Source organism: Dendrobates tinctorius, unplaced genomic scaffold, assembly GCF_039654945.1.
Source record: "Dendrobates tinctorius isolate UK_male_01 unplaced genomic scaffold, ASM3965494v1 ptg000020l, whole genome shotgun sequence".
Classification (NCBI taxonomy): domain Eukaryota; kingdom Metazoa; phylum Chordata; class Amphibia; order Anura; family Dendrobatidae; genus Dendrobates; species Dendrobates tinctorius.
The window spans coordinates 19918730-19946361 of NW_027361688.1; the positions used below are offsets into that span (position 1 = coordinate 19918730).

A 27632-nucleotide genomic window follows, 5' to 3' on the forward strand; every position below is an offset into this window, starting at 1 on the left:
AGTGTGCTCTAGAGGCCCTCAAATATTACCTGGTGGGCCGAAAGTTCAGGCTGATCACTGACCATGCCCCTCTCAAGTGGATGCACTTGAACAAGGAACGGAATAGCCGGGTGACCCGGTGGTTCCTTGCCCTGCAGGCCTACACTTTTACGGTGGAGCACCGCCCAGGGGTACAGATGGGAAATGCAGATGCCCTGTCCCGAGTGCACTGTTTGGCGGGTGTCATTGCTCGACCGGAGTGGTCTGAGCAGAGGGGGGGGATATGTGAGAATCATGTGGGAATAGTGGATGAGGGCAGGTATATCTCGCCCAAATTCCTTTCCTATGTGGCCTAGTCTGGTCAGTATCGCACCTGCTTGCTAATGAATAATGGGAGGTGGATATAAAAGGATGCCAGGTGGTTGTGTGAGTGTCTCAGCCTGGGAACACAGAGAGCCTGTCTGTGTGAGAGACACACGTGAGTGAAAGCAGTGCCTACTGCAACTGTGGTTTGGCTGGATGGGAGAAGCCCGCCAGTTGGTAGTTAGGTTGTCCATTGTTTAGTTAGTGCCGGACAGGCAAGGATTTGTTTTATGTTTTATTTCCTTTTGCATTGCTTTCACCGTTAATAAACCTGACCCAGGGTCAGTTACACCCGAATCCCAGCTCTGTGCCTGAGTTTCATGCTGAACGCACATGACCTTTGACCCCAGCAAAGCCGATCCCGGAGTGTTTTATCACAGTGTGATGGGATGGGACCAAGAAGTAGAGACCGATAGGAACCATTGAGAAATCTCTATTTGTTCCAGGACAGGATTCAGTCTAAAATGAATTCAGACTGCTTAAAAAATGTAAAAGAAGTAATGCTTACCCTTATCAATCCCTCAAAGCTCTGGGAATTATGCTTGTAAGATCGTTCCTGCACTTTACTTTCTGTGATAGGAAAGGCCCACTCAGCCAATCACTTGCAACAACTATGTCCTGCCTCAGACAGTGATTGGAGGATTAGCAATTTTTATCCATTTATGGTATAAAGAAAAGGAAGAAGAGACCGGTGAGGTTCAAGTCAGAAGCCTTTTTTTATTCAATAAATTTTTATTAAGCTTTCAAAATTTAATACAAACAGTCACCTGCCAACATGGCTGACGGAACCACAAAATTAACAGAGGATTTCTAAGTCAGAAGACTTCTTTGTATGTCCTGGGACATTAGCCATGTCAACCCTTCTTTCCTCTTACAATCTCGGTTCTGGCTGCAGAAGGATCCTCCCCCCTTTGTTGTATGCCTTGAATGACACTGAGCCTCACACTTTGACTGAACCTTTTTCCCTTAGGTTATTTCCAGATGAAAATTGAGGACATAAGCAGGAAATCTACTAAACTGCTTGAGCAGCACAGAGAAAATTCTCCATGAAAACAAAATTTGTCTTTTTATTCTTTGGGCTGTAGCAACTACAGTTTGGCTAATATGCTGTTATATGTGTATAAATCCAAAAGTAGAAAGCACTAAACACCGCTGTGCCACTCAATCCATCAAAAATCCAAGAGATAAGGAGCACACGTTACGTAAAATGCCACATAAACCCCTAAATCACAGAACGGGTGCTCGCTCCAAAAGAAGCAACATGCTCTGAATCCATATGGAAGAAAAAGAATGGATGGCACTCACCATTCATCTGGACCCGTTGAAGCGCAGGAGCGCGAAACGGCCGTAGTCCGTACCTTTCACATGTCTCTCGTGCTGATGCCTTGTATGTTGAAATAAAGCTTTTGTATTTGAACAGTGAGTGCCATCCATTCTTTTTCTTCCATATTATATGTGTATACTATATATCTATTTTATTTTGTATGTATTTTAGTGCTACGTTAATTTCTATTGGCTGCGACCATCGTGAATATGCCACTTGTCTCGGATTTATGAGCCTTCCTACTCATCTACAAGTTGGAGGATTGTGAAAAATAGACAACCGCACAGAGACATTTTATTTTTCCATCTTCTCGTCCGCAGCTGTGAATGTCAGAAGTTTAAGGGACAAAAAATACATTCTAAAAATAATACAGACTGTAAGTAAGTTGTGGCGTATAATAAACGCTATTATGATGGGAAGATGGAAAGTTTTGTCATCGTGGGTCAGCTAATTGAAAATGACTCATTATTTTTCTTTTCCTCTGACTTTCGTGAAGAGACCATTGAAAGACAATGTTTTAAGACCGTGTTGCTGGCATGCGTCTGACCAGCTCTCCAGTGAACTCTCTATTCAGTCCTTACAGACCATGCCATCTGCACAGATGTCGGCGTGTTGCTGCCTCGGTCACCTTTCACACTGCGCATCCGGTTTAATAAGGGATATTTCGGTTCTGTTTTCCCAGTGATCTCTGCTAATGATGAAGGCAACACTTGTTGTGCTGTTCTTAACAGGAAATTACCATTTTTCTGGAGCAACAAGCTCTAAGCTAGCGGAAAGTGTTAACCCCTTGCTGTAATCTGAATTAAGGGACAAATGTCAACAGGCTTGTAGAGTTCATTAAAGGAAATGTAAGATGAGAAAATAATATAGTGGTCCCTAAAGGGCTCCAACAGAATGAAGTAGGGACCCCAAATATCAGCTTATCGGCAAGGTGTTCTCTGTAGCTCACTTTTCAGCTTTACTGTATAGACTGAGAAGTATTCACAAGAGTCACCTCGCTATCATTAGAAGATGGAAATTTAATAACAGCTCTCTTATACTCATGAAGGCACATATAATGCAGGTGTCATGATTCCTCCTCTCAGTGTGGTGAGTGGCAGCTCATCCGTCCAATTTGGGGCAGGGGTGTGTTGAGCTTTCAGTGTGGTGAGTGACAGTCCAGCCACCCAATCAGGGCTAGGGCGTGCTGGTATTCCTATAGGTGTCTCCTGTTAAGAATTATTCCCAGGCTATTTAGCTGGCTGTGTATCTCTTATCTCTGCCAGGTTGTAGCTCTGCTCAGTTTGGTGTGTGTTTGCTCTGTGCTTTTGAGTTTTAGTATTTTGATCCTTGTTTACCCACCTTAGATTTGCTTTCGACCATCCGTTTGCCTAGCCCCTTTGTCTTGATCCACTATCTTCTTGGAATTCTGACCATGGACAGTGACCTGACTATGCCTTTGCCTCACCCCTCTGTATATGACATACCCTCCTGGCTTTTGACCTTGGACTCCCTGACTTCCCTACCTCAGGGTGTGTCCATAAGTAGCGACTAGCTTTACAGTAGGATAGCCACCTATGGAGCAATCATACTCTGTTGCAAAATGTAGCGAATTGAAAGTGGGTCTCTGAAAAGCCTGTCAGAGAGAAGTGGTGACCATTCATGTACCCCACCAATCATCAAGTTATGATCTTATCTACAGGCTGTTTATCTGTAGTGTGTCATTTACTGTTCTTGTTCTTTGCAGCTCACTTTTCAGCTTTGCTGTATAGACTGGGAATTGATCAGCAGAGTAATCTCACTATCATTAAAGGGTGGGTATTTAAAAACAGATCTTTTTCCACCACTGAAGGCATAGGTAATGCAGGATATCAGTCTATAAATACTTGTACTCTGCTGCACTGCCTATACAAAAAATGCAGAATTTTAGCAGATCTACGAGAGCCCTGTCAGAATGTAATGGGAACCCCACATGTGCCCCAGCGATCAGCAAGTTATCACCTTATCTCTAAGCTGTCCTTTACTATTCACTGTAACTCACTTTGCTGTGTAGTCTGGGAAATGATCAGTAGAGTCATCTCACTATTATTAGAGAGTGGAATTATAGTAATAACTCTACTGCTGAAGGCATAGGTAATGCAGGATGCTTACCTATGAAGCACTCATATTCTGCTGTATTGTCTAAAGAAAAAAATGCTAAAATATTAGTGGGTTGAAAGAAGGTCTCTGAGAGGCCTGTTAGAATGGAGCGTTTACCTCGCCATGTGCCCCAGAGATCAGCAAGTTGTCACCTTATCTGCAGGTTGTTATCTCTAGACTATCATTTACTGTTCTCTGTAGCTCACTTTTCAGCTTTGCTGTGTAGTCTAGGAAATAATCAGCAGAGTCACCTCACTATCATTAGAGGGTAGGGATTTAGTAACAGCTCTAATGTACTGCTGAAGTCATAGATAATACAGGACACCAGTCTATGAAGCACTCATATTCTGGTACTCTGTCTATATAAAGAATGCCAAAATTTTGTGTGTCACACATATGGCACATCCCGGGAGAAATTGTTCCTGAATTATAAACTTTTGCAAGAATGTTCCTCTTCTGCCCCCTCCACCCAGGTTTAATCAGACCTGCCAACCTCATGTAATGTACCGAGGACCTTGGGGAAAAAGGGGAGACTTCCTTAACTCTTAAAACAGTTGATACATCTCCTGGTCCTATGCAAATCTTTCCGAAAATCTAGAATTTTGGAATGTTTTTGAGTGCGTGGGGAGGATGAGACATTGTGTGGGCGGAGAAGAGTGAGCAGAAAACGATCATGGAAGGGGCATGGACTATATTAGGGGTATGGCCAGAACCACATCAATCACCGCCTCCTGGACTACAGCTTTTAAAAGTTAGCAAGTTTGGGTATAATATGTTTGGGAATCCAGTAGAAATTTTTCATTTTCTTGGAGATGACTTCACAGGGAAAAATCAAGTATTGAATATTGTCCAGAAAATGGGCTGACCATGTAATGTACGGATATCCCGGGTCTCCCTGATACTGCTAACGGTTTGGACTCATGCTTGATATTATTGGCTACAAGAAGTGAACGGGTACCAACCTGAGACGGGCTTCTGTGATACGCTGTATAATGGAGTGGTGTGGTAATCCCAGATTCATGGGGTAGAGATGTATACTGTGAGGCGATCGGATGTGGACTCTGGTTGCTGTAGGTTCCATAATTATAACTCCCCGTGTACCTTGACAAAAAAAAAATTAAGATGAAAAAAATGTGATTTTTACTAGAAAAACTTGTTGCGTTGGCATTTTTGTTTTGTTAATATTCTTACCCATGATCCTCTCGGTGTGGATAGACAGGTATTCTGTGTGTGACAGATGGCGGCATGTGTGGGCTTCTCATACAGGGCAACTGCTGGGTGTTCTCTCCGGGTCCATTGGCAGCTGTGGTGACAGTATAGGTCAGTGACCATGTGTATGACTGCATTGCACCTGCAAAAATTAAAGTAGCATAGTATGTTTCTTAGGGCTCATTCAGACGTCAGTGGTTTTCTCGTATGAGAAAATCGGTCCAAGTTTCATCAGTGTTTTTTTATTATCAGAGTTTGGTCAAGGTGTTGGATTTTACCATGAGACTTTAGTCTGAGTTTCATCTCTTTATTCTCCGATGAGAAAAAAAAAAGTTTCTATCAATTCATGAAAAACGAACAGCTCTCCGATGGCCCCTTCTTCTCCAACAATCTAATACAAGGGAAATGTATTACATTGCAGCTCTCCATCTAATAAATGGCTCAAACCAGTCAGAGATCAACCCCCATTTATGACGCTGATATGACTTAAGTTGGGCAAATGGACAGGGGTGGTCTTCAAGAAACAACCTCTTCAATCCAAAAGAGGCCATTAACTTATCCATGTCTAGGCAACCAGTATTGCATATTTGCCATTTCTCTTGGCACGTCTGAGAGGCTCCCAGAAAGAGGAGACACCTCCTGGTCTCCAGGAAGACTCGCGTGTGGCAGAAGGTTCATGACAACCTTCAGAAACCAGCATCCAGAACATTTATGGGACATGAATGGGGCATTGTCTGCCAATAAGTGGATGTCGTAATGTAGATTTAAACATTTTTTGAAAGGGTTCCGAACAAACCTTTCCCCATCCCTATGGACTTTAAAGGTCAAGGTTAGATGACCTCCTCCTCACCAAAGCTTGCCAAGATCTAGTCTAGGCCTGTCCACTTCCCAAGGAAGAGGAACAAGAAGTCCTGTTGGCATGAGGAACCCGATGGCCAAATACAACCCCAGGAAGGACATCCCTTAAGTCCTTAACGACCATTGACATTTTCGTCATTGGGCACCAAGGTACTGTAAGTATGGAACTAGCTAAGGAGCTGATCCTACACTTCATACTAAGCAAGTTCCGGCTCTGTTACACAGCAGTCATCTTCCTATAATTGCAGTAAAAATTAAAAAGTTTATTTTTTAAATATAAAATTAAACTCCCCCCTCCCCCCCCCAATTAAAAATATAGAAATTTAAAAAGTTTACTATTTAACTCCAAAAAGAAGAAAAAAAAATCGACCCGCCAGAATTGACATTTTTCAATAAAAACAAAAAAAAGTGATCAAAATGTCATATGTACCCCAAAATTATAGGAATAAAAAGGACAGCTCAGGATGCTAAAAAAAAAAAACCAAGTCCTCACCCAGCTTCATGGACAGAAAAAAATTAAAAAGTTACCAGTTTTGAACATTTTTTAAATGAATTTCTACACTAGATTACCCATGACTAGTACATCGGATCCCGTCAAAGACGGGACAATCACCTACACAATAACATATAGGCCCAGCGGCAGATATCAACCAACATGTGATCCAAACTTGCACTCACAGTGCATGCAATAAAAACTGTACATTGGTTTTATTTATTTTATTAATGAATATATATATCTGATTAACTCCGACATTTTTCCGCTACTTTGCTGGCACCGGGTAACTCTGACTTTGTAGTATCAGGCCACAGTGGAGCATCGCCAGCATCGAGTGAAGACTATAACTATTGTTGGGTTCTCATTTTCCTTTACAAGAAGGATTTTGCACTGCGGACCACCCAGCTAGTCAGCTCATTAGTATTTACTTATGTAAATGAGTTAATGAAAAAAAAAAAGTGAAATGCGTCAAACAATAGAAGCAATAAGAGCTATCATTTGCATTCCTTTAAAGGCTTATGTGTATACAGCCAACCAGAACCGGCAGTGACACCGGTGTGCATGACAGACTTTGTACAAAAACTAGGAGGATTGGGAATCATGGTCACTATCTAATCACAACTAGATAAACTCAAAAGCAAAACCGCTATATTCTCTGGAGTTTACAGAAATTCAGTGTATATGTTATTAAAAAAAAAATCTATCTATCTACCTATAATCTATATATCTATATATAATCTACTATCTAACTATTATCTACCCATCTATTCCCTAACTATTTCTATCTATCTGTCTATAATCTATTATCTATCTATCTGTTATCTATCTATTATCAATCTATCTGTCTATAATCTATTATCTATCTTCTCTATCATCTATTAGTTATCTATTATCTATTTTTTTCTATCTTTTGTCTATAAATCTGCAATGCTGTTCAGTTTTATTTATTTCTGTTTCTGTCTTTCAATCTATGTCCATCTTTTTACCATTTTCTTTTTATCTTTTGTCTATTCATCTATCTTTATTTTTGTTTTTATCTATCTATAGACAGCTTTCTATTATCTATCTTGCCTTTCCATTTATCTTTTGACTATCCATTAAGCTTTCAATATTCTATCTATCCTTATTTCTATAATCTATCTACATAGCCATCTATGATCCATTTCTCTGTTATGTCTAGTTAACAATCTTCCTTCCTTCCATCTATGCATCCATCCTTCTGTCCATGGATCCATCCTTCTATCCATCATCCATCCATCCATCGATTCTCCTTACACACACCCATCCATCCATACATCCATTCTACTTACACCCACCTATCCATCCATCCATCCTTCAATTCTCCTTACACCCATCCATCCATTCAACCATCCATCCTTCCATCCATTCTCCTTACATCCACCCATGCATCCATTCATCCATCAGCTATCATCCTTTCATCCATCCTTCCATCCATTCTCCTTACATCCACCCATGCATCAATTCATCCATCATCCATCCATCTTCCATCCATCCTCCTTTCATCCATCCTTCCATCCATCATCCATCCATTCTTCCGTCCTCTTTTCATCCATGCATCCATTCATCCTCCATCCGTCCTTCCATCCTCCTTTCATCCATGCATCCATTCATCCATCCATCCATCATTCCATCAATCCATCCATCCATTCTTTCATCCTCCTTTCATCCATCCATCAATCCATCCATCCTTCCATCCTCCTTTCATCCATCCATCAATCCATCCATCCATTCTTTCATCCATCCTTCCATCCATTCATCATCCATTCTTCCATCCATCCATCCATCCTCCATCCATCCATCTTTACCTCCTCCTTTCATCCATCCATCCTTGCATCCATTCATCCATCATTCCATCCATCAATCCATCCATTCTTTCATCCATCCTTCCATCCATTCATCATCCATTCTTCCATCCATCCATCAATCATCCATCCTTCCATCCTATATTATTTTATTATTATGATTTGTTGTTAAAAACAATATTCCTCATAATGTTGCTCATTACACAATATTTGTTTTTGAAAACCTGCTAATATTTCTAATAGAAATTCTGCTCAAAATTACAAGTCCAGTGGAATTGTCTGGTTCATTAAACTTGTTATATAAAATCCTATTGGGACATTTAGTGTCTCCATGAATTATTCAGTGACAAATAGATGCTCCCTACTTCTGGAGGACGCATCATCATGGTGACAGACTTTTGCTTTCAATGATTATCATGTAATGCTTAGTTTCTCCTGTGGTGGTGCTGCTGGGAAATGTGATACTTGTCATGGAACCAACTGATCAGTTGATCCATAATCACAGACAATCAATAGAGAATAGGGTTTTTAAGGTATATCTTCTCAGATAAATTCTGAAATAAGCTATTATGATGAAGAGTTAAATGTGAAAGCAGTACTAATGTCTTAATATAATTATTGTGTGCCATAACCCCTCCCGTCAGGATCACTGTGGTTTGTCCTGATGAAGAAGTCTGGTACTTCAAAACGCGTTGACAATACAGAGTCTTTTTCCATGACCTTATTTTGCTTCCTTTTCTTCCAAACTCCATGTTGAATGTGCTGTTTTATCAGCCGCGTTCGTACACTTAGAATGGCTGATTTGTAATGCAGTTGTACCCCAAAATCCATACTTCAGTGTGAGCTTCTCTGCACCCCTCCCCCATACTGGGACAGAATTTGTAAGTAGTGTCTGAACATGCGGGAAGGGAAACGAGAAACTCCTACTGGAGTATGATTTTTTGGTACAGCTGCAGTCTAAATCAGCTACTCTAAGTGCATGAACAAGGTGGATAAAACAGGACATTCAGCAGGGAGTAGGGGAAAAAAGTAAGCAAGATAAGGTAATAGAGCCTCTTACAAAAACTCGGAACTTTGCAAACACTGATCCGCCTTACATGTACTGTGCAAGTCGGAAGCAGGTTTATGGAGTGGGCTCATACAGCAGGTGATGGCTGTATATTACTGCCAGGACCTGACACTAACAATTGCGGGTGGAGTGGTGCACCACCCACCATTAATAACCTGTGAAATGTCACTCTCAATCTCTGACTTCGGCATTGAAAACGCGTTGGAAAGTGTGCAGGTCATTCTCTCCACCCATTAGCGCGCCCGTGACGTGATGGCAGGTTGCCGATGGGTTGTCATGGCAATTGGGACTCAGCTGATGACCACCGTGTCTGTCAACCACCGTGTCTGTCATTATGGAGTCCATTTGAAACCCTATGGCAGGACTTCAAAGGAGACCTTGAGTTTTGCTACATGCAGCGATGTATGTAGCACAAGCAATCAGACAATCATAGCGTCAAGTCCCCTAAGGGGACTAACAAGAACAGTACAAAATTTAAAAAAAAGTTTAAAAAAAAAAAGAAAACAAAAAGCTATAACAGTTCAAATAACCTCCCCTTTCTCCCATTGAAAATAAAGATATTACATAAAAAATACACATATGGGGTATCACCGCATTTAGAAAAGTCCAATCTATCAAAATATTAAAAAAACAACCAAATCGGTAAACACCGTAAATAAAAAAATTCAAGAAAACCAAAATCACACTTTTTCGGTCGCAGCAATTCCACAAAATATGCTGTAACAATCGATCCAAAAGTCACTTCTACCGTATCTCAAAATGGTACTACTAAAAATGCTGTCTTGCCCCACAATAAATAAGCCATCACATAGTTTTGTTGGCTGAAAAATGACAATGTTAAGGGTCTTGAAAAATGGCAACAGAACCAAAAAAAAAATTTGGGGCAAACTTCTGATTTGTTTTAATCACTAAAAAAAACTGGACATGTTTGTTATTGCTGTAATCGTATTCATCAGGATAATCATATTCCAAGTTCATTTTTACCACAAAATGTACCCCAAGAAAACAATGCCCAAAAAACAATGTCAAAATTGCTTTTTTTCACAATTTCACTACACTTGGAATTTTTTTCCCCATTTTTCAGTACACTATGTGGTAAGATGGATGATGTCATTCAAAAGTATGACTCGTCATCAAAAAAAAAACAAGCTCTCATATGTCTATGTGGACAGAAAAATAAAAGGGTTATGACTCTGGAAAGAAGGGGAGGAAAAAATGGAAACGCAAAAACGAAAATTTGCTGAGGTTAGAAAAAAATTGAATTACTCTTTAAAGTTAACCTTTTTTTATGCACAATTCCCAAAAGGTCCATTTAAAGATCTGAATCCCGTTTCCACTTATAAAAGCAGAATTTTATTTTCTCAAGTTCCTAGTGGGCTTTTTATTGTAATTTCAGTCATTTTTGTTTATTCTGAAATTTATATTTTATCGTGTTGATATTTTGCATTTGTAAAATTTCAGCTTTCTTATAAAACATTTTCTTTTTAGTTGTAAAATAGCCTATTCCGTAATTACTAATGCATTCGTTATACTTTTTCTTTGTGCTTCTTACATGTATGTAAGTTTTGGTGCTTTAATGGTAAATTCTCACACAATGTCAACAACTTTAGTCTTTTTTCTAAACTCATTAAGGTTCTTAAATACAGATCGTAACATGAAAGGTTAAACTTCCCCCTTTCGGGTCAGGCCGGCCTCTATACGGAGGTTTTTCTTGCATTTTATAATGTTTGCACTGTAGGTCACCACTTCGGAGTCCTTAAACATTTCACTGGAGGGTAAACTTGCCGAGAGGACCCAAACAAATGGCTACCAAGTGTGAGAATGGCTCAGTGTTTTAGGCCGTAAAGTAAAGGCTCCATTGGAAGCCAGTAAGACAGATGAGCTGAATAGAAGCTGTGCGCATTTGTAACGGGCAACAATGTCCCATCATAAGTTGTAGGCCGGGCATTGACCAGAAAGGCATACATCATGGCTCTATAAACAGCCGACTTAACAATACAGACATCCGTGGAATGTAAAGCAGAATCCTTTTTTGCCCAAGGGAAAGTGGCAAGACAATAAAGGCGGCCTGGTGAATCGGGGTTTACATAGTAAAGTATAAAAAGTTACAACTGCTTAATTTTACCAGAATTTTCCCAATTTTTCCCCGCAAATTTCACGTACGTGTACACAAGTTTTGTTTGTTTGATTCCGTCTGTTTTTTTAACTTTTTTCTATCTATTATAAAAATGGAACTCTGTTGATTTCAGTAAGGATGATGGCATAAAAGTCCCTTTGTCATTGTCCTTTTGAAAAAAAAAATTGGGTCTTAAAATCGTTAATTTACCCATCTCTCACTGGGGTAATGTTTTTTTTTCTGTAGGGTGGAGATGGTGTTACATAAATTTGGAATAAAAGCGTGAACTTGTTATAGCAGATGGCCACACGGAGTCCAGAATTGTCAACTTGTAGATCTTGAATAACAATGCAAAATCTGTAACAGGCCCCCAATATAGTTGCATTAGTTATAGTATTGGTCTCCGTATACGTTCTGCTCCAACTCTGGGTCTCTGGTGTTCCCTTTGTATCCTCAATAGTTACGCTAACCACAGCTACCTTATTTTTTGTGGATATTATATCATGACGTGGTAATTAAATCCTCAATTTGACCAAAATATCAAGTCAGAACATGACTGGGTTCTGGGATTGGACTGGACACCAAGTCCTAGGTTGTGGGATTAGATTGGGCACCAAGTCCTGGATTTTGGGATGAGACTGGGCACCAAATCCTGGGTTTGGGATTAGACTGAGCACCAAGTCCTGGGTTCTGGGATTACACTGGGCACCAAGTCCTGGGATTTGGGATTAGACTATGCACCAACTCCAGAATCTTGGCACTGTTCTTGTTAGTGGTACATAGCCGGATATAGAGGGTCTTGTATCTTTTGGTCAATGTGTCCATCTTTCTCAGTCCTCACCATAATCTCACCAGTTCTATGGATGGACTCATGCAATGCTCTTTCTTTTCTTCATGGGGAGGAAATGTAGCTTAAGATGTACCAATTTTTACCAAAATTTTGGCACAAAAATGGTTTCAAAATGCTCTAAATCAGCATGACCTGCTTGCTCTGTGGAGCAATCCAGCAGCAAATGTTCAATTCCTCAGGTAGATGACCACCGCAATCTCCCTTCTAATTCATGAATTTTCAAGTCCTCCCATGGAAGAGACAATTTTGTTTTCTATGATGGGTAATAGACAATATTTAAAAAAAAAAAAAAGACTATCCCTTAAAAGTGTCAGTTACACTGATGAAAACTTTGGAAAATTTACCAAATTAGAGCATAATACAGATAGCAAAGTGTGAAAAGTGTCCTACCAGTCGTTACCACCAATGCACTATTCTCCGGAGAATGGTTGCTCCCAGGGGATATTGCAGATGGAAGCTCAACAGAGGTTGAAGATGTGTTCGGGGAGAATGGTACTGGAGATGGTGTGGAAATTGCAGGTTCTGCCAGTATAATTTCTTCTATAGTCTCTAAGAGAAAAAAAAAAAAGAAAAACATGACTACACATACGATTACTTATGAGCGCCAAACTAAAGCTAGCCATACAACTTAAATATCTGTCAAAACCCCCTCCAAAGGCACACTCTTCACAGCCAAGCATACATGTTCTCTGTATACCAGGGGTCCCCAACCTGTAGTTCGAGAGCCACATGTGGCTAGAGGTCCGTGATGTGTGGCTCACGGCTGTCCGCCAGCTTGGTGCATTAGCACCAGGTGTAGCAAACAGCTATTATTAAGAGTAGATCTCGAGATGGTGACTTGTTTGTGTAGCCCTGCACAGAAGAGTAGATATGAATGGAGGTAAGATAGGAAACCCTGGAGCTTGGCATAGTTCCTTGGTGTCATTTCAGTGGGAAAGCTTTGGCTGTCATTATATTGGTAACAGGGGACTCTGGGAGTCACTACTGAGAATAGGGCAGGAGCTGGATGTGGCTTGCACCCCTCTCAGAGCTGAATGTGGCTCGCAACCCTCTTTCATAGCTGAACGTGTCTTTCAAGATCAGAAAGATTGGGGACCTCTGGTATATGGGGTAAGGAGTCAACTCAGGAGGAGGTTTATCTCCTTTTGAGGACAAAAGATCAGCCATGTTGAAGTTCAACTTTTCCTGGGGAGAGTAAGAGCACCCTCATATATATGAGATGGTTGAACAGTCCCACTGAAATAGGCATCTGTGTATGTCCACTTTTACCCATTTCCACCCTTCAAATCCTGTTCTTTCCCTGAGATACGTAGAGGTAGAGAAAGCCGTGCCACAAAACATTACCATTTGGACATAGTTTGGGTTGACTAGGCTTATTGGGAATATTTTATATCTTCTGTGGGTAATTCTTGGGCAAGCGACTTACCACCATGAGCTTCTCCTTTCATTGCCCTCATAAGCTCGTTGGCTCGTTCTTGGCAATGTAACGACTCCAACAAATAAAGGACATAGTCATCAAACATCAGGTGAATGAGGTGGAAAGAACCTGGTTAAAGGATGGAAAGGACATATTAGTCACCCAGGGGCTTGTGTGCCCAAAAAAATGGCACATGGTAAGTGATGAAGGCCCTTTTCCAAACCTTGAATTGGTGACCTCAAACGTCAAGTCACATCTTTGGACAAACACTAGGTAGAACTATTATGACATACTCAGATTTTTAATAATTGGTGTAATAATATATCAAAGGTATTTTTTTACTTTTAATTTTTTTAAGTTTTACTCTACAAATTTTAGAATTTTCAAACCTACCGAAACTCGGTGCACTATGTAACGTCATGTCCCGAATGACCCTTGTGCCGAAACAAGACCAGATTAAGAGGAACTGCTGTGCCACTCTCTTTAACGATTCTGGTTTTTTGGACGCTACCTGCAATAATAGACAAGAACTATTACATAACAAGGGTCATGAGAATATTGTGCCCTGTTGCAACATTTTTTTAAAAAAATGCATATAAAATAGGCAAAGGAAGCTACATGATAAAAAAAATGTACCGGTTTGTCTTTACAGTTCCTGTGCAGCATGCATCTCCATGGCAACAGACTACAAACAAACCCTGTGTTGTCTGATTCTGCAATCTCACTCCCGTCTGCTCCTCAATTTTTTGAAAAATTTGGTAAATTATTAAGAGACAGATATCCGAGAATCGGATTGCTGCCAGTCTGCTGCACTGATTTGGCCCCATACAAACAAAAAAGCTGTATAAAAATATTTCCCTTCTGTGATCATACCAAAAACTTTTTAAACAAAATTTTCTAGATTTTCTAATGTTCATTAGATATAAGTCACATACATCAAAACTGCTCCAACAGAAAAAAGCCTTGTCGTTTATAACAGCCAATCTTAATTCAGGATTAATTGTCTTAAAGCAGTTGTTTAAGATTAGAAAAGGTGTTTTTTTTCTATTAACCAGACACTATGCCATTTTTGTCCAAGTCTATGACCAAGAATGGCACTGTTTCTGAAAAAAGAAAATCCTTTTTCTGAAAGCTTTTACACTAAATTGCTTCAATAAATCTCTTAACCCCTTAATGTCCAATGATGTGCACAGTATGTCATCAGACATCTCCCCTGCCTTGATGCGGGCTCCGGCGCTGAGCCCGCATCAAAGCCGGGACATGTCAGCTGTTATGAACAGCTGACATGTGCCCGCAATAGGCGCGAGCAGAATCGCTGTCCGCCCGCGCCTATTAACTAGTTAAATTCCGCTGTCAAAGCTAACAGCGGGCATTTAAATAGCATTTCCGGCCACCGGGCCGGAAATGACGTCATTGCCGACCCCCGTCACGTGATCGGGGGTCGGCGTCATGTTGCCTGGACAACCAGAGGTCTCTATGAGACCTCTATGGTTGTTCCAGGCATATGGCTTTCAGCGCCACCCGGTGGTCGGCGCTGAAAGCCCAGCAGTAAATCTGCTACATATGGGCGATCTGCTCATCGCCCATATGTAGCAGAGCTGATCGGGTTGCGCATGCTTCTAGTCTCCTATGGAGGCTATTGAAGCATGCCAAAAGTAAAAAAAAAAAAAAGTTTAAAAATAAAAAAAAATAAAAAAAAACTAAGTTCAAATCACCCCCCTTTCACCCCAATCAAAATAAAACAGTAAAAAAAAAAATCCCACATGCACATATTAGGTATCGCCGCGTTCAGAATCGCCCGATCTATCAATAAAAAAAAGCATTAACCCGATCGCTATACGGCGTAGCGAGAAAAAAATTCAAAACGCCAGAATTACGTTTTTTTGGTCGCCAAGACATTGCATTAAAATGCAATAATGGGCGATCAAAAGAACATATCTGCACAAAAGTGGTATCATTAAAAATGTCAGCCTGGCACGGATAAAAGAAGCCCTCACCCGACCTCAGATCATGAAAAATGGAGACGCTACGGGTCTCGGAAAATTGCGCATATTTTTTTTTTTTTTTTAGCAAACTTTGGAATTTTTTTTCACCTTTTAGATAAAAGAGGACATAGACATGTTTGGTGTCTATGAACTCGTAATGACCTGGAGAATCATATTGGCAGGTCAGATTTAGCATCTAGTGAACCTAGCAAAAAAGCCAAGCAAAAAACAAGTGTGGGATTGCACTTTTTTGGCAATTTCACCGCACTTGGAATTTTTTTCCCGTTTTCGAGTACACGACATGGTAAAACCAATGGTGTCATTTAAAAGTACAACTCGTCCCGCAAAAAATAAGCCCTCACATGGCCATATAGACGGAAAAATAAAAAAAGTTATGGCTCTGGAAAGGAGAGGAGGGAAAAATGAAAATGCAAAACCAAAAATACCCCTGGTCGTTACGGGGTTAAAGAGGGATTTTCACCACTCCAGACGTGTCTATTTCAGTAAATACTTGCATTTTCAGTGACATATACCTATTCAGATTTATACATTTTCTGAGAATGATGTTGTTCTTCTGTTATTCCTTTAAAAAATGTATGAATTAATTGGTAAGTGGGTGTTAACAATTAGGAGGGTGTGTCCAAACATGCTAAGACTGTCCAATAAGAGACGATTGCATCAGACAGTGTAGAGACACACATCCCAAATTGTATCACCCACTTATCAATTATTGAAACATTTCTGGGAGGTATAACACAGGATTGGCACAACAGATAGTACAAAGAAGATATGATCCAGAATGGTTATTTCTTAAAGAGAACATGTATTTGCTAAAACAGAAAAGTGCTCTTAAAGGAGAACCTAGCACTTGCCATAAATATGTAATCTTTTTACTTGTAGTAAATGCCGCTATTCTCCTGAATCCAGTGCTGTTTTTCTTTTGCTCCTGCTCCTCTCCGTTCCTGAGATATGGCCCCTTCCCTGTATATAAATGCAGACTTGTTAGCTAAGTGGGCGTGGTCTTCAACTGTTCTTTCTGGGGTGCTCCTGAGAACCACGCCCAGTTAGATCACAAGACTAGATTTATACACAGGGAAGAGAGGGCCATATCTCAGGAATTGAGAGGCGCAGGAACAGAAGAAAAACATCGCCGGATTCAAGAAAACGGCAAAATTTATACCATGTAAAGAAATTGTATATTTATGGAAAGTGACAAATTCCTTTAAGAAATTGTCACACTAATACACTACAGTGGGACTTATGGTATTGAAGTTTTACCTGAAACATTTACCTCTGAAGAGGACTATTATAGACATAGAACTAATTATCGATCAATATATACTAAACTGTATCAGACGTCCATAAACTTACCTTCACAACACATCTGTCCACCATGGAATCCAACCAATCAATGTATGATTCAATCGGAGACTGTTCTTCCAATAAATGGTCAAACTCCTGATACACTGCAACCCAAAGATTACAAGTCAAAGATGTAGACTTTGTGGACATTCTGGTCATGCCTCATAAAAATACAGTATATACTTTGACTCATGCATAGGTAATTTAGCAAGATGGTAGAGAGTGATTACACAAAGAGGAGGGGACACCAAAATGAATCAGAACCTCCCTCCGAACACTCAATTATGTCAATAGGCTTCCCTTCTAATCACGGAGGGATCCTCTTGATATGCATATGCTCTTAAAGGGGACCTGTCATTAAATAAAAATGTGACCCGTTTTTACTTTTGTTTTCTCGCTGTTCAAGTGAGTATGCAATTTTATTTTATTTTTTTATCTGTAATATGGTTCCAGAGATAAGGATCTTTTTTTAGTGCTATTACCGTATTTGTTTTTTTAGCAATGGGGTGGAGCTCACAGGATTCTTTGGGGGCGTGTGTTTTGCCTTATCCTATGAGCACCGCCCCCTTTTTAAAGACTACAAACTTTAGCGACAGTAACATATAAAGAGTCCAAGAATCCGGCACTCTACTTGGCAAGTTTATTCATAACATGAAGCAAATGTACAAAACGTTTTAGTCGTCAGACCTTCACCAGGTGTAAACTAAAATGATTGTCATATGATTCACCGTGGAGTATTATCGGATAAAGAAAAAATAAAGCAAAATGAGGAAAAATAAAGATAAAAATAAAGAAAAAAAATGAGAGAAAATAAAGAAAAGGGAAAAAGAAAATAAAGAAAAACTAGAGAAAGTAAAGAGAAAATAAAAAAATAGTAAGGAAAAAATAAAGAAAAAAATAAAGAAAAATGGTAAAGAAAAAATAAAGAAAAATAAAGAAAAATTATAAAGAAAAAATAAAGGAAAAAAAAAGGAAAGAAAGCGACAATAAATAAAACAAAAAGAAAAAATAAAGAAAAGACTGCAGATAAGTGTTCCAAAATGTTCCATAGCAAGTTATATGACACACACATACGCACATGCACTCACATGAGGGGCTACGGTGACACGTCACTTCTGGTCCCGGGAACAGTGACACACTTTTCCAAAGGTTGTGTATGGTATTGCAGCTTAGCTCCATTCACTTGAATATAGCTTAGCCGCAATACCTGACACAGACAGCAGGCCGCTTTTTCTGGCGGTCACGTTTTTCTAGTTTTGGAAACCTCTTTTAATTTGGATGTTACTTTATGAGTAATACCCCAATACTTTAAGACCCCATCACATCTTACACTGAATAATAAGTTTTCTATGTTCATCACGGGAATCTTCTATAGTATATAGACTCTGTTTGGTAATACTATTAAGGTCAACATTTCTCCAGTCCTCCAGCATCTGAAATGTAATATCGGCGCTGTGTATAACCGTTCGTGAGGCCTGAAAAATCATACAAAAATGCATAATGTGTCATATAAATGTAATAAAAGAAAGGTGAAAAATACAAATATTGGTAAATATAAAGCCAATTAGAATTAGAACAAGCAGAATTCACCAATACTTGGTGCAAATAATATTAAAACCTCTTTTTACAATAGATGTGGTAGAACAAATTATTGACTTGTAGGGAGTATCATGTAATGCATCATTTCTCCTGTGGGAGTGCTGTGGGATAATTGAACACTTTCTGCAGGTTCCCGAACAGATCAATTTCGACCACTCAGTAGAAATGTAACAACTTTAACCCTTTGGCAGTGGCGGCCATAGAAGTAAGTTGGTCATGCTCCTTCACAGCGCGGGTACCGGACTCTGTTACATAGACGGCATCTTAGTATTACTAATCAGGATCGGAACTAGCGCTGGGGTTTTGACACATTTTATCTAAGGCTCATTTGACCTAGACGGTCAGTGGCTGCTGATTGGCTGCAGCCGTCATTTGACACAGCAGTTCGGGGGAAAAGACAGCCCAAGAGCGGAGCAGGAGAGGTGCATACAGGCTTCTTTTCATTTTATGACACTTTCCTCAGCCAAACAAACTTTAGTTAAATTGTAGTGCAAAACCCCTTTATTGGGTTATAGCCCCATATCATCATTACACTATTATATTTATAACGTGTGGCCCTATATTACAGAAGAATACTCACTTGACATAAGTGGTTTAATGATGTCTGTCGTCGAAGAATTTGGGAAAACCTTTTTGACACTGAGAATAAAAAAAGACACAGATTAAAAGGTTTTATTTCAACTTTTGAGATTCGAACTGCAATGATATAATAAAACAGGACCAGGTGAATAATGCAAAATGTGCAAAAATGGCAAAAATAGTATTCTATTCTGAATCCAAGTGTGGCCGGTCTATCTATCTAACATCTATTTATTTATGTCATAGAGAAAAAATTAAAATCCATAAGGCATCTCCGGAGCTGTGGAAGTGAGAAAGAACTAACAATTCAACCTCCATTGAGGTAGGACTTCATATTGAACATATGGGATTAATTGTAGCTGGGGAAGAGAGAAACTAATTATAACTGGGGAAGTGAGAAAGTACTAACACTTCAGCCTCCACTGAAGTAGGGGTCTTCTGAAGTGAACAGGCAATGGAGATTTATTCTGGGAAAAAGACACCAAGACTGAGATTTGTTTACGCAGAGACCGGGAAGTACACTTCCCAAGATTAAGCTTCCTCTGATCAGTAATGAATATTGGGATTTATTTATGGGGCATATATATATTCGGCATCATAGAGAAGGGAAGAGCGTAATGCATTCACTCATATCACTGGAAGTCTGGCAGAACTTAGCTTAATATTGGTCCCATGGATGATGCTATCCATGCCATATTTCATCTCTAGACAAGTAAAATCATAATAAAAAGCATGATAACAATATCTACCTCCTGGGATCTCCAGGGGCTAAGATATCTTGTAAGTTGGAAATCTCATAAAATTTCAAAGTATTTAGCCCATCCCACAACGTGCCCCCATATAAGCTCACCATGGGGAGGTATATGGGTGTAAGCTTGATCTAATAAAAAGCAGAATTTGGGTTTGGTCTTTTGTCAGTTCTGGAATATACAGCTTGCTGTGGTTCTGTCCTTTTTCCTAAGGAGTACCTCCCTCTGGAAAGCTCTGAGCCATTTCTGTGACACAGGTTGAGTATTTTTTTTTCAATTATTTCTTTTATTATCTATTCATCTACAGTGCCTTGCGAAAGTATTCGGCCCCCTGGAACTTTTCAACCTTTTCCCACATATCGTGCTTCAAACAAAGATGCCAAATGTAAATTTTTGGTGAAGAATCAACAAGTGTGACACAATTGTGAAGTTGAACTAAATTTATTGTTTTTTTAAAATTTTTGTGGAAATTCAAAAACTGAAAAGTGGGGCGTGCAATATTATTCAGCCCCTTTAACTTAATACTTTGTTGCGCCACCTTTGGCTGTGACTACAGCTGCAGTCGCTTGGGGTATGTCTCTATCAGTTTTGTACATTGAGAGACAAATTCTTGCCCATTCTTCCTTGGCAAACAGCTCGAGCTCAGTGAGGTTTGATGGAGATCGTTTGTGAACAGCAGTTTTCAGCTCTTTCCACAGATTCTCGATTGGATTCAGGTCTGGACTTTGACTTGGCCATTCTAACACCTGGATACGTTTATTTGTGAACCATTCCATTGTAGATTTTGCTTTATGTTTGGGATCATTGTCTTGTTGGAAGATAAATCTCCATCCCAGTCTAAGGTCTTTTGCAAACTCCAACAGGTTTTCTTCAAGAATGGTCCTGTATTTGGCTCTATCCATCTTCCCATCAATTTTAACGATCATTCCTGTCCCTGCTGAAGAAAAGCAGCCCCAAACCATGATGCGGCCACCAACATGTTTGACATTGGGGATGGTGTGTTCAGGGTGATGAGCTGTGTTGCCTTTACACCAAACATAACATTTGGCATTGTTGCCAATAAGTTCGATTTTGGTTTAATCTGACCAGAGCACCTTCTTCCGCATGTTTGCTGTGTCTCCCAGGTGGCTTGTTGCAAACTTTAAACAACACTTTTTATGGATATCTTTGAGAAATGGCTTTCTTCTTGCCACTCTTCCATAAAGGCCAGATTTGTGCAGTGTACGACTGATTGTTGTCCTATGGACAGACTGTCCCACCTCAGCTGTAGATCTCTGCAGTTCATCCAGAGTGATCATGGGCCTCTTGGCTGAATCTCTGATCAGTCTTCTCCTTGTTTGAAATGAAAGTTTAGAGGGACGGCCGGGTCTTGGTAGATTTGCAGTGGTATGATACGCCTTCCATTTCAATATGATCGCTTGCACAGTGCTCCTTGGGATGTTTAAAGTTTTGGAAATCATTTTGTATCCAAATCCGGCTTTAATCTTCTCCACAACAGTATCACGGACCTGCCTGCTGTGTTCCTTGGTCTTCATGATGGTCTCTGTGCTTCAAACAGATCCCTGAGACTATCACAGAGCAGGTGCATTTATACGGAGACTTGATTACACACAGGTGGATTATATTTATCGTCATTTAGGACAACATTGGATCATTCAGAGATCCAAACTTCTGGAGTGAGGTTTCTGCACTGAAAGTAAAGGGGCCAAATAATATTGCTTTTCAGTTTTTGAATTTCCACAAAAATTTAAAATAACCATTACATTTCGTTCAACTTCATAATTGTGTCCCACTTGTTGTTGATTTTTTCACCAAAAATTTACATTTGGTATCTTCATGTTTGAAGCATGATATGTGGGAAAAGGTTGAAAAGATCCAGGGGGGCCGAATACTTTCGCAAGGCACTGTATCTATCTATCATCTATTTATTATCTATCTATCTTGTCTATCATCTATCTATTATCTATCTGTCCTCAAACTACAGACATACCATATATTCTCACTATTCTAACTGAAGACAAAGACCCCTTGTGCCTAATGGAAACTATAGGGCCCTAATGAGGAGCCCCCCTCACCATATTCTCTGTTATTTCTATTAAATATAATGAACTCTTTTATAAAAAAAAAATCCAATTTTAAAAAATACATTTATTTTTTTTTTGGGGGGGGGGTTGATTTTGTTATTTGAATATTTCCATATTGCGCGGTTCTTCCTGTTAGGTTATTATGCTCCTGATTAACCCAGGTACGACATCCTCCTCCTCCTCGCTCCTGGTATTGATCAGCAGCTAATCCCTTTTTTCTTAATTACTGGATGATGGTGAACAGTTCTCCTTAATGGAGAAAGCGTCTAAGCTTTGAAATTAGAAAGGATTTATGTGCAGGTGATGGGCTTCATCCACCGCAGGATCTCCGAGAACAGGCAGAAAGGGTCGACTGCCTGCTGAGACCAAGTCATCTGATAACATCGGCCCGGTACATGGCAATAATAATCTGCGCCTTTTATTCCTGAGGATTGAGTAACCTTTTACAACAGAGGAAAATAGCATTACTGAAGCCATTGAATGGAAGGTGCCATAATGAAGGACACTACAAATACGCTTATAAAAGCCCTTTACAAATATTAATTAAGCCGCCACCTACCCAAACATTATAGGAATATTGGGAGATTAGGCACATTAGGTGGACAGCTTAATCAGGATTATGTACCAAGACAAATATATGTAAAGCAGTGACGCTAAAAATCTCTTAACAATTTAGTATTACTAAAGATTTTCCATAGTTTTTTGCATTATGCTGTCCCTCTGTTGTGCCTCCTGGAAACATCTGAATCATTTAACAGGGTTTTGCTATTGCACCTATTAATAGTTTTCACAGTCAGACTGTGTAAGGTTGCACCCTATTGACAAGGACGCCCAGTAGTCAATTTAGTCTTACATTTCCAGGAGGAATAACTGAGGAATAACATGTCTGTGATTAGGAAAAGTTGATTAATGAGAGATTACTATTATAGATTATGCTGTCTTAATACATACAAGTCAAAAAGACACAAATAAAATCAATACCTACGCTCAAATTTGATATTTCGTAAATTTTCGGGAAGGTCGTGAAGAGCCACTTTCAGCCATTCATCCAGCTGCTTCGCAAATTTTCGGATTACTTGCGTCAAACTTGAGGATGAAAGAAAAAAAAAGTTATTATTGATATAGAAAGATGTTTCAAGCTAAAGAGAAAGTCTTAAACTCTTAAACTATGCCATTGGTTCTCCAATCTGACCTTTAGAGAACTGCTAAAGATAATGCGCTCCTAGGGGGCGTGGTCAAATAAATTGGGGGTGCAGTCCACACATAATTTTTCTGTTTCTGATTCTCATTAGTGTTCACTGTTCAGATTACAGCACTTTAATGTGTGTGGACGCTTTTACTAAATCAAAAGTAGACCAGTCACTGTCTTTAACAAGGTCAGCTCCCTTTTCTCCTGCTGCTACCAATATTATCTTTATTGCCACGTCAGATCAGATGTCAATCATTTAATATGTATGACGGATTATAAAAAAGTCACTATCCCCTACAAGATCAGCTAACTCTTCTGCTGCCGCTGCTATTATTATTATTATTCTTATGAGTGTTCACACTACAGCTATGTAACAGATATGGCCACTTTTAGGAAATCAAAAGTAGGCAAGTCACTGACTGTGACAAAATCTGCTAACTCTTCTCTTGCTGCGGTCATTATTATGATTCCCGTGAGGGTTCAGATGACAGCTATTTAATATGCATGGCAATTTGTAGCATATTATAAGTAGACAAGTCACTTTCCCTGGCAATATTAGCTAACTGTTCTGCTGCTTCAATTATTATCATAATTCTCATGTATGTGTATGGCCAGTTTAGAAAATCAAAAGTACTCCTGCCACAATCATCTCAATTATTGCGAGTGATTGGGAGACAACTATTTAATGTGTATGGCTATTTGTAGAAAACTTACTATCCCCTACGACGCCAGCTAATTCTTCTCTTGTTGCTGCCGATAGTATCATGATTCTCATGAGTGTTTAGAAGACAGCTCCTGACTATGTATGGCCATTTCTAGAAAATTATAAATAGACAAGTCACTTTCCCTAAGAAGGTCAGCTCACTCTTCTGCAGCTGTCATTATTATCGTTGGTATGATTGGCCACGACTGGTTGCAATTTAAAGAAACATGAATGCGGCCAAGTACAGAGATCTCCTGGATGAAAACCTCTTCTAGAGTGCTCTGGACCTCAGACTTGGCCGAAGGTTCACCTTCCAACAAGACAATGACCCTAATCACACAGCTAAAATAACCAAGGAGTGGCTTCATAACAACTCTGTGACCATTCTTGACTGACCCAGCCAGAGCCCTGACCTAAACCCAATTGAGCATCTCTGGAGAGACCTGAAAATAGCTGTCCACCAACGTTCACCATCCAACCTGACTGAACTGGAGAGGATCTGCAAGGAAGAATGGCAGAGGATCCCCAAATCCAGGTGTGAAAAACGTGTTGCATCATTCCCAAGAAGACTCATGGCTGTACGAGCTCAAAAGGTGCTGGGCAAAGGGTCTGAATACTTATGACCATGTGATGTTTCAGTTTTTATTTTTTAATAAATTTGCAAAAATGTCTACATTTCTGTTTTTTTCCAGTCAAGATGGGGTGCAGAATGTACATTAATGAGAAAAAAATGAACTTTTTTACCAAATGGCAGCAATGAAACAAACAGTGAAAAATTTAAAGGGGTCTGAATACTTTCTGTACCCACTGTATGTTCCATTCAACCACAGGATATACATGGAACGAGATGATATTAATACACACCAACCTGTCAGGCAATGCTTGTAATACAGTAGGCATCAAGACACCAGAGATTGCTTTATACAGAATGGAATCACACACTCCCACAATGTTCACCACTGTTGACGAGCTGAGGACTGGCAGCATGTGGGGCGGCATGCCTTGCCAAAAGTGCAGAAGAAAACTTTGAACCTGGAAATAAAAAAAACCTCATGCAATGTAAATCTAATACATCCGACTGTGGGCAAAATAAGCTCCGTAATGACATCCAATTTCACCATACCTCGTCAAAGTTGGCTCGTATGACAGTGTCCAGAATCCTTTGGCAGTGAGTTCGATACATCATTATAAATGTTGAAATCTGGAAAAAAAAATATGTATTTTTTTCAATAAAGGGACTTAGAACAGATGGGGTCCCATAGGTAGGGACATATTGAGTTCCCATTACGGTGCCAAGTAGGTGGACACTATTCTTGGACCAATCTCCTCTATCTATGAACCTAACTTTGTAGTTCCTCCATAGGGTCTTTTCACCACCCAAGAGCAAAGAGGAGAGGAACAGCCAGGACTGGGCCCCAATTTTCTCACTGGGCCTGTACCAGCAACAATGGCTATCCTAATGGAATGTACACCCTTGGACCTGATGTTATTACACTGATGAGTCTGCTTTGTGTTTTGTTTTTCTCCTTTCTTGCCATTTCTAGTGATGGATCTAAATAAGTAGACAAGAGGCTCCGGGGGAACTAATTTGGCTTTATAGATACCTTTTCTTCTGGGATGCTGGATGGCAGATTTAGATCTTTGACATTTGGGAATTCAGGCAGTAATGTTCCGAGCTTGGATCGGGGTGAATACGCCACTGTCTGTTTGGTGACTTCTTTTTTCCCCGTCTCATTCACCCACGCTGCTCCTTTCTTGGAGTACATAACGTCATAATACTGGGAGCTTTCTTTGACGGCAATGCCATAATAATGATACCTGGTAGAAGACAATATCACAGCATCTAAGTACAAGCTGTGTAACACAATGACATAAAAAATGGGTCATCAGAAAATGACCAGTTCTTAAATTAGGCTATTATGTTACATTTATTTTATTTCCATTTTGATGTTGTTGTTTTTTTCAATTTCCTATATTACTTATTATCACAGAATGTTGCAACTTTCACAAAGGACTCTAGGGCTAATACAAGATTCACAATTACTAATTGTTACAGAAGACTTTCAGCAGTCTCATTATCATCCCAGACAGGGTTTCAATTACAGGTAATACCTCCATATATAGTAGATTACACACAATAGGTGATGTCACAGCTCACCTCCTATTGTACAAATACTCATAACATCTCTATATGCAGTAGATAACACAGGATCCACCATTTACATTAGTGTTGTGAGCGCTCTTGATCCGACTTTTGAGGCAAGGCTCCCTCTGGTGGATACTGCTGGTAGTGGTGCTGGTCAACATGATGTTAACCCAACAGCTGCAGAGGATAATTGGAGGAGTGGGGGTAGTGACTGGGACTACATAAGCGAGCAGACTTCTCTCAGTGACTGCTGGTGATACTCCTTTCTTTGCTTACTGAGGATTCCTGTCTTCTGCCTGATCCTGCATTTTGGCAGCTAAGTGTCTTTTGATAAACCCTTTGCATCTGTTTTTGCCTTGCTGTCAGGGGTCAGCTTGCTCCCCCTGGGGCTGCTGGCTCCTGCCCTGTATTTTTGTATCTTGTGTTTGTTTGCTCAGTCCCTTGCTGTATTAGCCTGTTGCTAGCCACCAGTTCACACCTGAGTGCTGATATAGTGGGGGCGAGGTTGTGCAAACCTCAGTATTTTTGTACATCAGTCGTGTTGGAATTGTTAGGGTTTTGCGTGATTGCAGACAATGCCTTTTCTGTCCTGTCCTATCTAGTCAGTGTGGGCCCCATCATTTGCTCAGTCTATTTTCTGTCTGTGTTTGTGCTTCATCTTGTCTCACCGACAATATATGTTTGGGGGCTGTCTATTCCTTTGGGGATCTGCTCCGGGTCAGTTTAGATTTCACCTTTCTGCCTTTAGGCTTAGTTAGTCCTCCGGCTGTGACAAGGCGTCTAGGGCAGCGTAGGAACGCTCCACGGCTACTGCTAGTTGTGTTGTTAAGATCAGGGGTCTGCAATCCGCTGAGCGACCAACCTCTCTGGTGTTCTGGTGGCATAGCCTATTGCGCTCTCCTCCTCGGTGACCCATTCATAGCACATTAGGTGGCATCGCAGCTCACCTCCTTCTGTACAATGATTGATGACATCTCTATATACAGTAGATTACACAGAATCAACCATATACAAAAGGTGATATCACAGCTCACCTCCTCCTCCTGTGCAATGACTGATAACACTTCTACAGTATATACAGTAGATAACACAGGATCCACCATTCACAATAGATGATGTCACAGCTTACCACCTCCTCCTGTACAATGACTGACACACCTCTATATACAGTAGATAACCCAGGATATACCATTCACAGTAGGTGATATCACAGCTCACCTGCTCCTGTACAATGACTGATAACACCTCTGTATTCAGTAGATGGATCATATACAATAGGTGATGTCACAGCTCACCTCCTCCTATACAATAACAAATACCTTAATATACAGTATATAACCCCCTGCCCTCTTTTTCAAGCCACATATCCAATCCCTTGCCTCCTCCTGCTGAATCCAACTCAAAAATATCTCCCAGATCCATACAGTCCTTGATCAAGAAACAGCAAAAACGCTTGTGCACGCCCTCATCATCTCCCGCCTCGACTATTGCAAACTCCTACTCTCTGGCCTCCCCTAGCACTTTTGCACCACTCCAATCTATCCTACACTCTGCTGCCCGACTAATCCACCTGTCTCCCCGTTATTCCCCAGCCTCTCCTCTCTGCCAAGCCCT

General features: G+C 40.1%; 1 protein-coding gene across 2 annotated transcripts in view; it reads right to left on the reverse strand.

Annotated features, from left to right (window-relative positions):
- Positions 1-27632, reverse strand: part of RFX4 (regulatory factor X4) — a 99988-nt gene that overhangs the window by 12783 nt on the left and 59573 nt on the right. The window contains exons 6-17 of one of the 2 annotated variants that reach the window (XM_073567836.1): positions 25477-25690; positions 24996-25073; positions 24741-24904; positions 22966-23066; positions 19149-19207; positions 18300-18444; positions 16979-17073; positions 14016-14133; positions 13632-13751; positions 12596-12754; positions 4976-5087; positions 4747-4885 (exon numbers count right to left, since the gene is read on the reverse strand). In XM_073567836.1, coding sequence (XP_073423937.1) covers positions 4747-4885; positions 4976-5087; positions 12596-12754; positions 13632-13751; positions 14016-14133; positions 16979-17073; positions 18300-18444; positions 19149-19207; positions 22966-23066; positions 24741-24904; positions 24996-25073; positions 25477-25690 — 1504 coding nt within the window. Of the gene's footprint in view, positions 1-4746; positions 4886-4975; positions 5136-12595; positions 12755-13631; positions 13752-14015; positions 14134-16978; positions 17074-18299; positions 18445-19148; positions 19208-22965; positions 23067-24740; positions 24905-24995; positions 25074-25476; positions 25691-27632 lie in introns of both variants that reach the window. The other variant, XM_073567835.1, reaches the window with a different exon arrangement.